The following is an 18,909-nucleotide window of genomic DNA, read 5'->3' as shown; positions in this document are numbered from 1 at the left end:
TAATTATACAGGGTGTTTATAAATGAATGGTTCAGTTTTAAAAAATTAATAATATATTTATTACCTTAAACTCGGTCAATGCCCGAGATTATGTACTTTCAATGCCTGTGTCCCTTGAGGAACTATGTGATCAGATAAAGCATGCACTGCAGTCCATCACAGTGGACATGCTACACTGCGTATGGGAAGAATTTGATTACTGTGTAGATGTGTCGTGCGACCATGGGTGCATATATTGAAGGATTGTGATTAATGCATAAAAAACTTGGACAGTTGCCGCTGCTTATGCTGTAAGGTTTGCCTATATAAGGTAATAAATAGATTTATTATTAATTTTTAAAACTGCATCATTCATTTATAAACACCCTGTATAATGTAAGTCATTAGGAATTCATTGAGTTATGTCAGTTTTGAAAAGGGCCTAGAAGATAAGTAATGTATTATATTTAAAGCTCTGAAATGAATATTTAAAAAGATATCATTATTTTTTATGAATATAAATTAATTAGATATAATACAGATAAAGTGACCAGATAAACTTAAATAATAATAATAAAAAAATTATATTTTGTGCATTTACTTCGATATATTCAAAGTTCAGACTAAAATTTTTCATAAACATCAATGTAAGACCCCAGCATTGATCTTTTATGATAGTGGAGTAATGCAGAGATTTTACTGCAGTGTTAACTATCAAGAGTTTTTTTTTCTATTAAGAATCTCAAAATAAGTGTCAGTGGATAACATTACATTTCTTTTGACTTTCATCCTTTACACCAATTATGATCAATTATGTCTGAAAGAAGGTACTTTAACAGGATGGAAAAGAAAAAGAAGAGCTGCCTCTAAAATACAGTAGATCCCCCTAAAACATGGGTTCATATAATACAGATTTGTATAACATGGCGAAAAAATTGTGATCGTATTCATATAAACACGCTAAAAGAGACTCATATAATACAGTAAAACGTCATCGCCGACTCGTGTCATGACAGGATTGATCAAATCTAGATCAATAGCAGATATTGCACAAACCGTTGAGTTTAAACAAGCACTGGACCTACTAAAAAACATTTATTATTTAACGGCCATAAAAATTATATTTATATTAATTCCAAAGTTTAGCAAATTTTTCACAGAAAAATAACTTATCAGAAAACACACACCCACCGTTAGATGCACTGCTCCATGACGAAAACAAGCTTAAGCAATGGCACCTTTGAACAGTGCACACTCAGTAAGTAATCCTACAATATTTTGTTTATAGCATAGTTTATATGGATTATCCCCCAAAAATTATACATGTTTTGGAAATGTTGAGTCAAATTAGTCTAGAATCGATTAATTTTATGGAAGAAAACCTTTCAAACAGCCGTAGTCTGTAAACTGCACACATGCCAGGCTGTGATAGGCTCATGTATTTAAGTGACTGGTAAAACACGGAATTCAAATAAAATGGAACGTATCTATGTTATAGGGGGTCTACTATATATTAAAACAAACAATCTAGTTTATATCATGTTTTAGTAATTATAATTGTACCTTTTTGAATTTTTTTTGTAGTTAGTATTTTTGGTCTTTCAGTTTTAAAATTGTCATTATTATGAATTGTTGCAAAACAAACTATTATAAAATGAGGGTTATCTGTATTAAATCTTCTTAATAATTACATTTGAAGTTTTATGATTAAGCGTGAAATATAATGTTTACGTACACACATTTAATTTATAACTTTCTTTTTAAAGACTTCTCCTAAGGTTAAATCAGATACAGTTTGTATTTTAAAACAATTACAAAATGGATTTGGCTCTTCTCCTCGAAAAGGCTTTACTCTTTGGCAAGATGGATGGAGAAAGAAACTGTGCAAGTGTTCACAATGTTTTGTAAGTTTGATTTATTTATATTCAATAACATAATATAGTTTTTTGAATTGCTAATTATGTTTAAAAGTTCAAATATTGTTTTAGTGTGACATGGTTTTTAATTTATTATCAATTTATTTCATTACCAAATTGTTTTTATTGGCAAATTAACTGTTAGTTAATTATGAGATATATTTTATAAAAACTCAAACAAGAAAGTATGTAAAAATTAGTAAAATATACAATGTATAATAATAATAATAATAATAATAACTCTCCCGTGGTCACCACCTGGTCGTGGTGGGAGAGCCCAGTAATTTTACTGAACCATAGAGCAATGCAGGCTGGAGCACAAGCTCCTGGTAGGGACACCCATGCTAGTAAGGTCTATGGAGAGAAATGAAGCTAAGAGTGACCACACACCCACATTCTGTGGAGATATTTTATCATGGTAGTAACCAGATCTAAGTATGATACTGGCTCGGATGTCGCCCAGGTTAACAAGGCCTGCGTTCGTGGGTTAGGCAGAGGCTCACGTTCGAAAAATAGGCTCCAGTCTCCCTTGGTTACCGGTGGCGAAAGCAGCGCCGGCCCAAGCATGGCTACTGCAATGCCCTCAACAGATGTGAGGAATCAACCTAGCCTTGGTGTTTCAGTGGCAATGCATCCACAGACCACAAAGGCTGGAAAACCACGCCAACAGATGAAATGGACAACAGAAATGAACGAGTTTATCATCCGTACTTACTACACCATCACAAGACTCGAAACAAACACGACAGCATACAGACAACAACTACACCATAGATTCACACAACAATATCCTCACCTCACTGTCACCGAACAAAGGGTTGTTGATCAAAAAAGAACAATTATACACAAAAACCTTATCCCACAAACAACACTTGAACTTATTAAACAACAGGTTGCTGATCAAATACATCAACAGGCAGAAACATTTAACATTAATGAAGATCACGTAACCTGTCAGGATAATACAGCAACAAGCATTGATAATAGTACACATACAACAACTACCATTAATGATACTACAGACACTTCCTCATTCATCACTGATAACATAGACATAGAATTAGTTAATATGCTCTCACTTATATTTTAGGAAACACTCACTAAATATACAGGCACAGATCCCACACAAAGACCATGAACACCGAAAATCAACACGTCAAAGGTAGTAGGAAAAACACTAAATTATGTAAACACTCATTTACTACCAAACTACATTCTTTCAATTTCTACACTCTCAGACATTCATACATTGGTTTATGCTGGGGCAGTCACAGTAGTAACACACCATGGACTGAAAATACAATCACAGACAGACACACACAAAACACAATTCTATCACAAGCCTGCTTGGCAGAGAAGAATAGAAACACAAATAAATGACATTAGACAGCAATTAGGCAGGCTGACACAATGTACTAAAAACAACATAATACCTAAATTAAAGAAACAACTCAAAAACATTTTCGAGAAAATCAAAACACACACAAAACACGAACATCACAACATACATATTACAGAATACATCGATACACTAAAACAGAAATTCACAGCCAAAGCACATAGACTCAAATGATACAAAACATGTACACTATGAAAACAACAAAATAAATTATTCACAAACAATGAAAAACTTTTCTACAGACAAATCAGTACCAAAACAAACATTGATACCCAGCACAGTGGCACACCAACAGAAGAACTCACAACTTATTGGTCTTCTCTTTGGTCCAGTGCTGTTATGCACAATGATGATGAAGGCTGGATCAAGGAGAACAGAAACTTGCATAACATACCAACTATGCCCTGTGCTGAAATAAACGTATATGACATTTGCTATGCCGTTAACAGAACACACAACTGGAAGACACTTGGTCATCCAGTTGTGTGTTCACAACTTGGTCAACATTTACAATTTCTGGTACAAAAAATTTACATCATTGCACCAGGAACTAGCTAAACATCTAACACACATCATCATCAATCCACAAGACATGCCAAAATTTCTTACTCGGGGCATCACCTACATGAAACCTAAAAACAACAAAACCACATACCCCACACAATACAGACCAATTACATGTCTTCCAACACTCTACAAATTATTGACATCCTGTATCACAAACAAAATATACAAACACGTAGAAGAACACGACATTCTTACAGAACAACAAAAAGGTTGCCGTAGAAATCACAGGGGATGCAAAGAACAGTTACTCTTAGATTCAGTCATTCTACGGCAAGCACACAAACAACACAGAAACATACACATGGCATATGTAGACTATAGAAAAGCATTTGACAGTGTTCCACACAGTTGGCTGCTACATATTCTACACATGTACAAAATACATCCATCACTCATTGCATTCTTCAAAAACACTATGCAGCACTGGAGAACAACACTACATCTCAGGGTTAGTAACACTTCCATACAAACAAATGAGATATTCATTAGGCGAGGAATTTTTCAAGGAGATTTCTTGAGTCCTCTCTGGTTCTGCCTAGCCCTGAACCCATTATCCAATATGTTAAACAACACGCATTAAGGCTACAATATCAGGCATGAAAAAACAACACAGTTTACGCTGTCACATCTCATGTACATGGACAACATAAAACTTTATGCATCCACACAGAAACAACTTCATCAACTCCTACAAATCACACACTCATACACTAAGGACATACAAATGGAGTTTGGCTTAGACAAATGCAAAAAACTTCACGTAGAAAAAGGAATCCTGAAGAAAGAAGATTTTGCACTTGGAAATGGAGACGTTATTGAATCCATGGAAGAGGGCGAGTTCTACAAGTACTTAGGATTCCAACAGGCCAAACTAACAGAACATACACAAATAAAGCAACGATTAATTAAAGAATACCAAAGTAGGTTAAACGCTATACTTAGAACACAGTTAAATGCAAAACACACAGTTAAAGCAATAAACACATATGTCATCCCAGTACTCACATACTCTTTTGGAGTTATACATTGGACTCACACAGATCTCGAGCAACTCCAAAGGAAAACAAGAACAACACTTACTAAGCATAAACAACATCATCCTAAATCCGCCACAGAAAGATTAACCCTTCCACGTAAAGAAGGCGGACGTGGCCTGATTGACATAGTTAACCTTCACTACAAACAAATACAGTCACTGCGAGAGTTTTTCTACAAGAAACAAGAAACATCACAGTTACATAAAGCAGTAACTCTAGCAGACTCAAATAACACACCATTAAACTTACACTCACAACATACAGACATGACACAACATATAAAAAGCATAGACAACATTAAGCAATCATGGGCTCAAAAGGCTCTCCATGGCAGGCATCCTTACGACCTGGCCCAGGATTTTGTTGACAAAACTGCGTCAAACAGCTGGTTAGATCGGGGATGCCTCTTTGGGGAGACGGAAGGATTCATGATTGCCATACAGGATCAGGTCATAAATACTAAAAACTACAGAAAACACATACTCAAAGATACAACACTCACAAATGACACATGCAGAAAATGCCACATTATGCCAGAAAGTATACAACATATTACATCTGGATGCAAGCTCTTGGCACAAACAGATTACTTACATAGACACAATCAAGTAGCAAATATAATACACCAAGAACTTGCAAAGAAACACAAATTATTAGACATCCACGAACCATACTACAAATACATTCCACAGACAGTATTGGAAAACAACATGCACAAAATGTATTACGACAGAGCCATAATCACAGATAAAAACAATTTACCACAACAGACCCAAACATCACACTCATTGACAAACAATAAAATCACATACATTATAGACATATCCATTCCAAACACTCACAATATACCAAACACATTTACTGGAAAAATCAGCAAATACTGTAGACAGAACTCGCCCAGGAAATAAGGCATCTGTGGAGGATGGATAGGGTGCTTATTGTACCTGTCGTTCTCTCTGTACAGGTGTGATACCACACACACTACACAAAAGCCTGGGAACATTACAATTGAATAGAAATACATACATCACACTACAGAAGGCCACTATATTGAATACATGCCATATTGTTAGGAAATTCCTGAATACAGACACTGACATACTTATTTAATTTTAGTTTTGTTTTGGTTGCTGTGCGTTGACTCTGGTCAGGCATAGTACATAGCCACCGGTGTCAACTGAGTATAACCCACTAAACCAACATAATAATAATAATAATTTAAAAAATAATAATTTATTAATGTAGAAAATTTTGGGGTTTCAAAATTGCAAAGTATGCATAGTTGTTAAAGTTGCAAAGTTGAAAAAATAAATTGTAGTATAGGAATTGTTTTAATAAAAATTAAAAACATTGAGTTAATGCAAGATTATTGAATAACAGTCTACATTAAATTCTTTAAAAACCTTATCAATTAAAGTATAACATTATCCTAGTTTTTAAAATTGACACTCAAAATTCAGATAATTTGATCTTTATCTGTTAGGCTTATCTATATATCTGACATTGAAATAATTATTAATATGTTAAGAAATAACAAGAATAACTTTTCAGTTGCAAATAAAAAAATATTTAAAATAAAACGTCCAAAGATGATCGATTTTCACCCCCAAATAATAAACCCCAATAAAATATTAAACGGTAATAAATAACAATAAAAAGATAAAAATAACACAAGGAGTAAAGAATTAAAATTACATTACATATTATATAAAATTGATTTACATTTGGTTTCGTAAAAATTAAAATTGCAGTACAAATACTGTTTGACTGGAGTCATATGGGAGGCTACGTGATAAAATAATTCTATGGGATAGTGAAACACGATAAAAAGGGATGAAAAGACAGGAAGTATTGTGAGTTCTAGCAGTAGTTATGCAAAGACCTAGCCAGTAATTAGAGATTTGTCCATTAAAATATTTGTAACAAAGTATGTGATGAAAATATTTTAAACAATCAGTAAGATTAGGTAGACCAAGGTGAACTCTGGCAACATCAGGGTTACTGTTTTGCAAATATTGATTTTTAAATTATGGCTAGCAAAGGTAGAGCATATGATTAGATTTGATAGTGATGATTATTAATTAAAAATACTAGTTATTTAAGAAATAATCTTAAATAATTCCTTAGTAAATAATTTTTTAAAATAAAATAAATCAATTATTAAATTTGTATTCTTTATCAAAAAATCTTATTTGAAATTTTTGGGATTTTTTTAGAATAAAATGTGGGATTTTTAAGTTTATATTTTATAAATATAAATTAAAGTAGGTTATCAAGATAGATGTTTTGAATTATTGCATTATGTTTTAAATTATGCAAAATTATCCCATTGTACACAAATATAAAAATTTATTAGTTTCCTCTGAATGATATTAATTTAATGAATATTTACAGGAATTATATCGCCAACATAATTGTTCATATTTGCTAGATGAAGATGATACAGTTCATTCATATGAAGAACGAGGTAAAGCAAGTATTGGTACCGAATCACAATATGTAAAAGGAATGACAGCACTTCAAGGTCTTGACAGAGTGAAACAAATGGAAGCTATCCATGGTATGATTATCTTATTGTCTTTAAATTTGGTGAACTGTTTCAATATTCTAAATTATTATAAAACAGATTTATAGTAACATACTAAAGAAGAAATATTATTGCAAATTTTTTCTTTTCATTTAAAAATTTTTTATACATTTTATATTTTCTTTAAATACAGTGGTACCTCGTACAGTGGACTTTAACTTTGAATGATAAATTTGACAAAAATTTATGTTGGGGAAAAAATGCACTAGAGTGTAAATGCAATCTGTTGTGTGTATAAGTCATCTCTCATTCTTGCATTACACTTATGACTTCAGTGCTTTTTTTTTTCATTTATTTGATGTGTTTTTGTTTAATATATTGTGTGTTATTCATCAATTTTTAACAGTTTCTTTCTGCAAATTTTCTTTGGCAACAGCTTTTAGGCATCCCATGCATTTTCTACCCTTAGTTTAACATTTCTTGAATGGAACTTTTTAAACCACGTTTGACATGTTATCTTTTCCAAAACTCATAAAGCGTAATATGTCTGATATGCTTTTTACCTGAAGACATTTTAACTTTATATTCAAGCAAGATTTGAAGTTTAAAATAAGCTTCTAAACAAAGAATGCAATATCAGATTAGCAATCTTAAATAACTGTGATATAATTATATCACAGTTATTTAAGATACAGAGATGTGATATAATAATTACATCTCTGTTAAGTAACAACAGCTGTTAAAAATATGCAAAAATTTTCTGTTCAACCTAATATAACCTTTACATGGCTCAAGAAGTGTATGGAAGTAATAAACTCTAAGAGGAAGGTTGTAATATTGACAATTGCAATAATTTCGTTTTTCATCTCAAAGTATGAAAGTGGTACATGTGTGGCAGATCTGGTGGCCATATATTTAAGGTGTAGAAGTCAATGGTGTTCAATCAGTAAATGTAATTTTCAGTTTATTGTGCAGTATTTATGTATTTTATTTGTTTTTATGTTTTAATTTATTATTAGATCATTTAGTTATTTTTTTACCTTAAAATGGCAAATATACATAATTTAAGTTTGAGATGGGTATTGTTTAGGTCTAGGAATGGATTAATTCACTTTTCATTATTTCTAATGGGACAAATTGATTGGAATTTAGTCTCCTGGAATGAATTAAATTTGAAGTACAAGGCATCACTGTATATTTATATATTTTTAAAAATTACTAATTAAAATATAGTTTAAAAAAAATCAAGTTAAAATTGTACAATTAGAAAAAAGTGATATTTTAATTGAGACTAAGACTTTGAAGTCTATATTGATGTTACTTCATTGTTTATAAAACTATATTATAATATTTAAATGAAGATACAACTCCATAACTTAATATATAACATTAAACTTGCAAATTTTTTAAAGAAGTCAATTAAAATTTATCTGAAACATTTCTTACGGCAACAACATTTATTTAAAATCATTTTAAATGAGTCTTCAAAATATGTAAATAAAAAAGTTTACATTTTTTTTAAAACTGGTTTGGTATAGATTATTTTCTACACAAAGTTTGTCATTTGACCCATTTACAAGTGGAATGGAAGCTTTTGTTTACTGGGTAATAAAACACTTTTTGGTTTGTTTACATTTGGAGTGGGGGGTCAGTGCCAGCTCTACTGCCAATCTCCTTTTAAAGTAAGTTTTTCTACCCTGACCTTGAAAGACAACCTATCCCTTCAATTATAAACTAGATGTCAATCTGTGAAACCTGAGATAATTTACAGTAAAGTGAAATTTGATATGTTTTTATTGCTTTTTTTTTTTTATAACCAAATTACTATAAAATAAACATAAAGTACACAGTTTCATAAATCCACTAATATTTTACATCATTAGAAAGAATATAAAATACAGAAATTAAAGATATAATTGTAGTTTCTGATGCAATGCTAATAATTTCACACTTTTGGAATAAAAATTGATAGCTATGATATGCCATGCAACTCAGCTAAGGCCTTTTACTTCATGCAACTCACTTTACAGCAGGGTTAAGTTGACTTAGTAATATCTAATTTTCAATTTTATAAATTTCTTTTTTCTGTGAATAAGATCATTTGATATTAAATTTTTTATAATAGTAATAATAATAATAATTTATTATGTTCTCTTATGAGAAAATTAAAATGTTTCTTGATTTCTCTTAAAAACTATGATTCAGTGGAGATGAATACAAACTGAAAGATAAAATTATTTTTCCAATGCATTTAATATATTCTCCCCCTCTTATTTTTATGCTTATTTAGTTCAATCAAAATTCATATTGATAGTGAATACTGTCTTAAGACAAATTCTGACTTTATATTTAAGTCACATGGTGTTTTAAGTTATATACAAATTATATTAAAACAAGAAGGAATTTTTAAGTTGACAGTGAAAAGGAATGTGAACACCCCTTTACTTTAAAGAACAAAATAGCAAATTTGTAAAATAAAAGAGATATACACAGAAATTCTTAAAATAATAGANAATAATCCCTATCCTTAAAATAAGGTGGCACTATCTAAGAAGACGAGCAGATGGGGGAAACTATATTAACTTTAACTACTGGTCACTAGATAGTAACAGAGTCAAATGGCCTTACTTGTCCCACTCTATCTACTTCCTGCCATTACAATAATATATTTTGAAACTCAAATCAATAGAAGAGAAAGAAACCAATGGCTCACAGATGGCGCTACCTGGGTATCGAATCCCCAATATGTCGATTGCAATGATTATTCAAATTTCCATTGTTAAACGTCATTTGAAATTTTGGCATGTTCAAACTTGTCATAAAATTCATATTTTTCTACAGTTAATATGAATAAATCTCATATATAACATTGTTTTTTAAATACAGTATAAATAACAAAGAGTTTGTACTTCGATTCCAGATTTTATCAATATATTATCTTCTGTAGTTTTTAGAGATTATAAGACATACATAGTGTTCTCCTCACAGTTTCCACCATTATATTTTCAATAAAAACGTCTATAGTCTTTCTCGGAAGAAGAATGGAGCCAATGTTCGTTATTCTACATACACGAAGGAAAATAATTTTGTGTTTACGAAGTAGGACACTTTTGAAGAAATCTGAAATCATACAACAAATATAAGTCATACGACATATGCTTGAATTTTCGAAGATTTTACGAAAAATCAAACATTACGGGCGCATTGCCTGATAAAGCGGCTTTAATAAAGACGGATAAAAAAGCCAATCACATTACCCGCTTTATTTGAAACAGATAATGTGATTGGTTTCCCCTTTCTTTGCGCCTTACGTTTTGAAGTCTTTTCCTTGCTTGTCTAAGGCGCGGAGTGATATACGTTTCTGATCCAGCACATCGGCTCTATTCTTATTATAAGAAATATTATAAAAAATAAAAATTTTTATTATCCGCTTGTCTAGATTGTATTCACAAATTATGGAAATATATTGCTTCATAATGAGGACTATAAATTCTTCCTTGAGAGCATTAATGAAATGGAATATTTCTGCGATTATTAATTTAAATTACAGGATATTATTCAGAAAAACGAGTAATATACCGTAACGGATATAGGCAATTGTTTCCTTACAGGTTGTTGCATGTGTAAGCTTCAAATCTTATTAATTTGAAGCTTACACATAGCAAATATGTAACATTACTTATGCTTAAATTAGTGATGCTATTTATATAAAGTTTAGAGGAAAGTAAGAGAGTGTAATTAATAAATTATGACTGGTTTGAATGTTTAAATTGTCATTATAGCCTACTCCACAGTAAGGAAGTGTTGATGAGCCGCTCCTATTCTGTATCTATTCCTGTACTATTATGATTTGCATGCTAATTCTAGGAATAGGATATTAATCAACATTATCTAGCAATTGTCTATATTAATATTGAGAATGATGTCAAGAATTATTGACTTATACCATATTAAACAACACTGGCATCGTGAAATTTTATAAATATTTCGTGAAAAATGTAAAACGTTTACCTATATGGTACGTGGTACTTCTCTATAACTTATTATAGGTTATAGAGGGATAATTATAAAGCGTAGGTGTTTTAGATGTATATTAAACAAGACCACAGGCAATAATGAATTCTTATTATAACAGGTGTCTTCAACACCTGTTATAATAAGAATTTAATAAATAATGTAAATTATATTTAACTTATTTAATGCTGCTATTTAATTCCTCTTATTAACGACAGCATAAAAGTATAATATAAATATTTTTATTAAAGTTATTGTTCGTTTAATGAGTAGCAAGTATTTAGGTTGTTCTAAATATTTAAACTACCGCAGCGATTAATTTAAAAATGGCGTATACTAAATACATGAAAGAAATTCCCCATTCGGATACCTTTATAATTTCTTAAATACGTTTTATCTCCGATTCAAATATTAATAATCAGATAAATTCACTCGGATGATTCATATCTTACGAAAGTGACATTATATCGGGGAAATTCCGTTACGAAAGTGAATGACGTCACGGGCTTGACATAATTCTGTAGTTGTGACGTTGCACTTCGGAAATTTAACCTAGAAAACAGGATTAGAAATTTATTTCTCACTAGATGGCACTATTTCTTGAAGTTTTATGAATATTTTGTGAAAAATCTAACACCTTAACCATGAACTGTAAAGGTTCTACTTTTAAGGTGTAAGTATTGTTCCTTGTAGAGGATTTAGCCATAATGTAAAGGTGTTGTGTAGGTGTATACTAACTGAAGTTCTAGTCACTTCTCTAATAATGTATCTACGTCCTATGAGACTTTATTTTTGGTTACTATTTAGCCTATAAACCTATATTTCGCTTGATATAATAATGTATATGGAATACTACTAAGAAAACACCCATCAGCCTATCTAGTTACATCCTTGTAACTATATTTTTGGTTACACTAACCAAGACATAAAATGGCAGGTATGGCATCTGTCCGTAGCTTGGTTAGTGTAACAGAAATATAGGTATAAGAATATAAGTTCATTGCCATTAAGTTCAATAACATTTCAATATACAGTTTTATGCTAAATTGCTTTAAGTCATTAAGTTCTTCCAGAAGAGCATCGAGAAAGCTTGCGTGTTTACAAGATAATTGTTTCAAAGTGAGGGATATTTTATAGAAAAATATACCTTTAATTACGATTAGTTTTCTGTACACAGTTTTTTAAAAATTAATCTTTATTCACTAATAACTATGTAACAGCGTTTATAACAATAATCATGGTGATGCCCGTTCTACAATGATGAAGATACATAAATTAGTTTCTGATTCATTCGTTAAAAAAAATCGAGTTAATAGAATCGCGTGATATTAACCGAAAACACACTCATAGGAATTTTTCATGAAACAGCAATTGAAATTCTCCAAAATTTCACGAGTACGGGAACAAATTCCCTTCATACTCATATAAATGTACACAAATCAATCTGTTTTTCTGATAATACATATTTTTATTTATATTTATTTTTTTTTTATTTTTTTTTTATAAATAATTTTTTTATATACTGATATTTTAGATTAAAATAAAAAATATATAAAATGTCAGAACTGAAGGTCACAAATTGAATATTTATAACATGTTGACTTATTAAGCTAAATAAACCTATTATAGCATAAATGAACTTAGTAATATTATTGCATGAATATGTTAAAAATGAAATAAAAAATTATCAGAAAAAAATAAATTAAGAAATAAAAAGCATTAATTAAAATTTTTTAAGTCAACAAAACACCACCTGGATAAAAATATGTGAAACAGATGATAGACAAGATGATGTCATCAAGTGCAAATATCTGTTGTCGATAAATTTTACAAAAATCTATTTTCACTGGGGTAATGATGAATTGGTACCCTCGAAGTTTTGCTTAACAATCGGGGGTACCAACCAATCGGTACTTTCGAGCACCAAGGGTTAATTTAGCACCTTCTATTGTGGATAGAACAATTGATGTGGGAACCAAGAATACAGGAAAAATTATGGGTCCTTATTTGGGACTGGAGAAAAAACCAATAGATGCGAGAAAATAGATGATTGATACAGGAATGATAGATCAAGAATCTATAAAATATGCCAAGAATTTCATAATTTATGAAAAATAATACAAGGAATCCTATGTAGTTTTCCAATCTATATATATAAAATTGCTTGTCCTGACTGACTGAATGACTCAATGACTCACTCACTCACTGATTCATCATCGCCCAGAGAAAACCGCTGAACCTAAAGAGGTGAAATTTGGTACACAGTTAGGGTACGTCATGAAAACGCACACTAAGAAGGGATTTTTCGAAATTCCCCCGCAGGGGGAGAGGGAGAGCATTAAGGCTTAACTGGAAGAATGGCTTCTACTGTACTATTTTAGATGCGATTTTTTGTTTTTATCTGTGTTGTAGAAGGGTATGCCATGGCAATGCACACTAAGAAAAGATTTTTCGAAATTTTCTCGCAGAGGGAGGGGATTTAGTCTTTGTCAAGTACTTAGGTGTATTAAATTAATAACATTTCAGACATTGTTATAAATATTTTTATCTATTCTGATTTTAAAAATGTTCGAACTGTTTTAAATTCGAATTTGTTATTGCATATTGGTTTCGATTATAGAATGATTGTAAATGTTCCAGAAAATTGATCAAATTGAAAATAGTTCATTTGATTCTCGGCAATTCTCATCATTCTCAGTGGTAGGTGTTATATAACAATTACTATGGTTGTTGAAATACTGAATATAAATGGGGTTTGCTTGCAAATCCACTGCAGGCAAAGTTGTGGGTAACAGCATGGGTGTGTGTATATATGTATATATATATATAATATTGGAAAACTACATAGGATTCCTTGTTAATTAATTACATTAAAATTATAAATATGAAGAATAGTAAAATATATTTATAATTTTAGTCTAATAAAATAAAATAAATATTTTGTTTTTATTTGAAAAATTACAATTATTATTTACTCCACAGAATATAATAGTATGAAGAGTGAACTAAAAGATTTTTTGAAAAAGTTTGCTGACTCAAAAAAGGTAAGGTTAAAGTTAAATTAGTTAATATATATAATTATAAAATTTGAATTAATTATTTGATTAAAAATAAGAAATTTAAAATAAAATGCTATTCTCACAGTATGTAAGATTGCAGAAAATAATTCAAAAACCAGCTGAAAATAATGGTATAAAGAAGACAATTGGATATAATGTGTTGGGAAAGAAAATTGAAATATCAAAAATTGTCATCATATTCTGCAGTCATAAGTTTATTTCACTAATTGCAAAGACATGGAATACAATGTCTTGAAAGAATGACACATTCAAAGTAATAGGCATTTGTTCAGTATCCACTATGCCCAAAAGTATTGCCAAATGAGTTGAGTTGAAGCTAAAGTTCATTTATTAAAATTTTTTAGCAATTTTTTACATTGTTTCAGTTTAATTAAATAAAAGAAATTATTATTATTTATAATAATGATAAATTTAAGTCTTAATTGAAGTGTTTTATCATAATGTTGCAAAATTATATATTTCTTGAAAAAAAGAATAAGCAAAGTTAATAATAAATAGAAAATTTACAATTTAAGAAATAAAGAACCATTTGAAAAATCTGAAAGAGACAGATTCTATTTTAAAAACAAAGTTTTTAATGAAGTAAGAAAAATAAATTAAGTTACTAATAAATCTTATTTTAAAAAAATATTTTTAAAGATTGGAGAAGTTTGAAATTTGAAGAAGTGACATTATCTAAATCCTAATGATAATCATCTAATGGTTTCCTATAGTATTTAAATAATAATAATAGATATGTAGCCAAATGATCAGCTAAATACTTGGGCTATAAATCTGTTAATTTCAATAATTAATATTAAGTAATTTGCTACTAGAGGTAGATGTTAGATGCCATCTCTTATCTAAATTAATAATATTTAAGACAATCATTTGGTTATGTATATATATATCAAACTTTGGGTTGTTGAATCATTTTTAAATATATTAAACATTATTATTATTAACAATAAATTAACACAAAATTGAATATCAATAAAGAATGAGCAATGATTAAAAAGTTTTTGTTGATACTAAATATAAAATAAACTGTGAAATGAATATTACTTTAAAATATTCAATTTTATTCTATATTTTAAAGTTTTATTCTATAATTGTAATTTGTAAGAACTTTTAAAACATCTGTTTCGTTCTATTACCTGAGAAAAATAACTTTATTTATCAAACGTACTTACGATGTTTTCTTAATTTTCTGTTATATATTTCTGTTTGCTGTTAAATTTTTACACCAAAATAATTAAAAACTTTTGGCTTCCCTGATATGAAACAATGATAGTTTTTCTTCCTATAGAATACTACACTGCTATTTGTATTATACTATTATTATGTATGATATTTTCAGTGAATAGTTTCCAGTTTTATGGATAAGAATGGCAAATCTGAATTAAAATTTGACTTCTATAGAAAATCATATCATTGGATTTTTCTTCTAGAATTCACTAAAGTGCTAAAATATAAACAACTTATACAGTCAACACACCTTAATACTGAGAACACACATTTATTCAGCTAACAAATGTTTTCAAACCATTTCATGGGCCATCATCAGGTTAAAGACGTTCAAATCCATGCCCTTATCGAACACGTTCAAATTTATAAACAACTGTAGATGCCAAATATAAATACAAAAAGCTAAATCACACAACTGTGTATCAATGCTGTGGAAAATTTTTATTTTGCAAGTACTTTTGTCAGTATGTAATTGTCCTCTTCATGCAGTATTGTTCATAGAGAACAATGTCTCTGAATTTAAGAAATAGAACATTTTNGCCATGCAACTCAGCTAAGGCCTTTTACTTCATGCAACTCACTTTACAGCAGGGTTAAGTTGACTTAGTAATATCTAATTTTCAATTTTATAAATTTCTTTTTTCTGTGAATAAGATCATTTGATATTAAATTTTTTATAATAGTAATAATAATAATAATACAGAAATAATCATGATATACAAAGGAATAACAGTAATAAAAGTAACTGAACTTCAAAATAATTATTTTTTTTTGTATTTTATTAATTATCAGCTACTACAAGGGATAGAGAATTGGCATTTTGTTTTTACATGCCAACGTTTTAACTCCATAGTATTTATACTCTGTCTATCATCTATTTATCATTATCTATTTCATCATTGACGTGTAATTCATTATGCTACTTTATTAATTAGAAGTGCACTGGTGATCTAATAATAATTAGAGGATTATAGCTATGATGTGTTACTTTATTCAAAAGACAAAAATTTACAATGTTCAGATATACAGAAATAACTGCCAAGTTTCAAAATTTTAGGTTTATCCAGTCCTGAGATAATGCAGAGTAGATACACATGCAAATACAAGCACACAATTATTTTACAGAGGATTTTTTTTGGCTCAGGAGTGTCAAAATGTCAAAAAATGCAAAAAAGGTGGGTCAAAATTGACTGATCACCATAATTTTCCTGTTATATTCTATAACAACTTTGAAAGTAAAAATAATTGAAATATAGTCAGCAAAAAATTTGCCAACTTTGACTCCTCCTTAAATTATTAATTAAACTGCTGACACAAGTACCAAAACCCACCATTATGGAATTTTTGTTACTGCAAGCAACAAAAAAGCAGTTTTATATATTTACATAAGCATGTGTTGCAGCCAAGTTCTGGATATAAAAGTGGTCACAAATGTTGAATGTCACATGATATTTAAATATAACAAATAAAATTTAAAAATTGTTATATACTTAATTTGTTATTTTGTATTAATATATGTAGTTTGAAAACAAATTTAGTTTAAAAAAAATGATTAAATTTGGCTTTTTTGAATGAAACATTGATTGATTGACATTATTTTCACTAATATTTTCAAAATAAACTTCTAGGGATCATACTGTAAAAGTTGTTGATTATTTTTCCCATTTTAGATAACCAATATTGTTGCTGTTTAGTTATTTGATAAAGTAAATCAAAACTTAACCATAGAATTATTATTAAATTTCATATTTTATCTAATAGGTTGTCCGAGAAGAAGATATTTGGGAATTTTTCGAACAGATGAAGGCACGCAAACGGCAGCGAACAGAGTGCCAAATACAGCATTATTGTCGATGAAATTAGATATTCACAGTGGGGAAAAAATCCAGATGAAAGCACAATTAACTTTTATATTTTAGGCAGTGCACTTAGCATTTTCCTTATTTTATTCAAATTAGATGGAGATAGGTTGTTATAAAATAGTTTGCACTCATTTTTTTGTATACTGTAATAGTTTAAATAAAGTGATTATACATGATGTCTGAACAAATATATTCAAAATATAAATTTAGAATATGCTGTTTCACATACACTTCAACTTATTTTGCAGAATATAGTCAAACGTTGAAATGTTCTCAAAATTGTAATTAAATATTTCTCTAGTCTTTTAGGAATATTTAAATGGAAAAAAAAAACTGTTAATATTAATAGATCTTATAATAATAATTTTATTAATTTAAGACAAATGATTTTGCTAATCAATAATCTGGCTTTCTCTGCATTTAGTGTATAAAATATTTTGTGTAATGACTTAACATTAAAAATTTTAAATGCAAATAAAGGGAAATTTTCTTTTAATTAGTATATATATTTTTATAATATCAATAAAATGAATATGTTAATTTAATAATCTACTTAAAAATTATATAACTAGGTGATGTATCTCTATTACAGCTTACGAATTTGTGTACATGAAACGTCACTCATCTTTAGAACAAATTAGAATATGTTATTCAAAACACCGTATTTCCATTAAATTTTACTTGTTAGTTATAAGATAAAGTTTTGTATATATCTTAAAATAGAATTTTGTATATGTCACTGTTTGATGGCATGCCTCTGGAATAACTAATTTGTCACATTGTTGAAAGAAAACACACAGATATATCTATATATATATGCAGTTTGCACTTTCAACTTGGTAATTTGGAGCATGCTTTGTGCATTTGAACAAAATTGCATTTACTAAGAGTAGATATGTAATAATTAGTTTTTAATTGATAAAATCTATTGTGGAAAAAGTAAACTATTTATCTTCATTGCACCATTTCTGCTGTGGGTGTAAGTGTTTAAATAAAATCTATTATTATTCCTAAACGATGTTTTCTTTCTTTGATATTATATTTATAATTTCTGTTAGTAGTTTATAAAATATTTAAACATTCAAAAAATATGCAATAACTATCATTCTCATTACATGCTTATTGTTAAATGTACAAAAAATATTACAATTGATCAATCTTCTATTTTTCTACGTATTTGCATGTTTGTTAATATTGTTCCAATGCTGCACAAGTTTTTCGATACTATATCTGAAGAAATCTGGGCCCAGTTTTTTAACTCCTCTTCTTATCTCATTTTTTTTTCAGGTTGACTGTCTGAA

General features: G+C 29.3%; 1 protein-coding gene across 1 annotated transcript in view; it reads left to right on the top strand.

Moving 5' to 3' along the window:
• Positions 1–18,639, top strand: part of LOC111630090 (putative E3 ubiquitin-protein ligase UBR7) — a 55,727-nt gene extending 37,088 nt beyond the window's left edge. Inside the window, exons 6-9 of the mRNA XM_023374110.1 lie at positions 1,746–1,883; positions 7,293–7,458; positions 14,422–14,483; positions 17,508–18,639. Coding sequence (XP_023229878.1) covers positions 1,746–1,883; positions 7,293–7,458; positions 14,422–14,483; positions 17,508–17,603 — 462 coding nt within the window. The 3' untranslated portion in view covers positions 17,604–18,639. The remainder of the gene's footprint in view (positions 1–1,745; positions 1,884–7,292; positions 7,459–14,421; positions 14,484–17,507) is intronic.
• Positions 18,640–18,909: the final 270 nt, after the last annotated feature.

The sequence above is a fragment of the Centruroides sculpturatus genome, unplaced genomic scaffold (assembly GCF_000671375.1).
Source record: "Centruroides sculpturatus isolate CEXI.00-Female unplaced genomic scaffold, Cexi_2.0 scaffold625, whole genome shotgun sequence".
NCBI classification, from domain to species: domain Eukaryota; kingdom Metazoa; phylum Arthropoda; class Arachnida; order Scorpiones; family Buthidae; genus Centruroides; species Centruroides sculpturatus.
The sequence above is the reverse complement of the archived record's forward strand: the minus strand, read 5'-3'. Positions and strand labels throughout refer to the sequence as shown.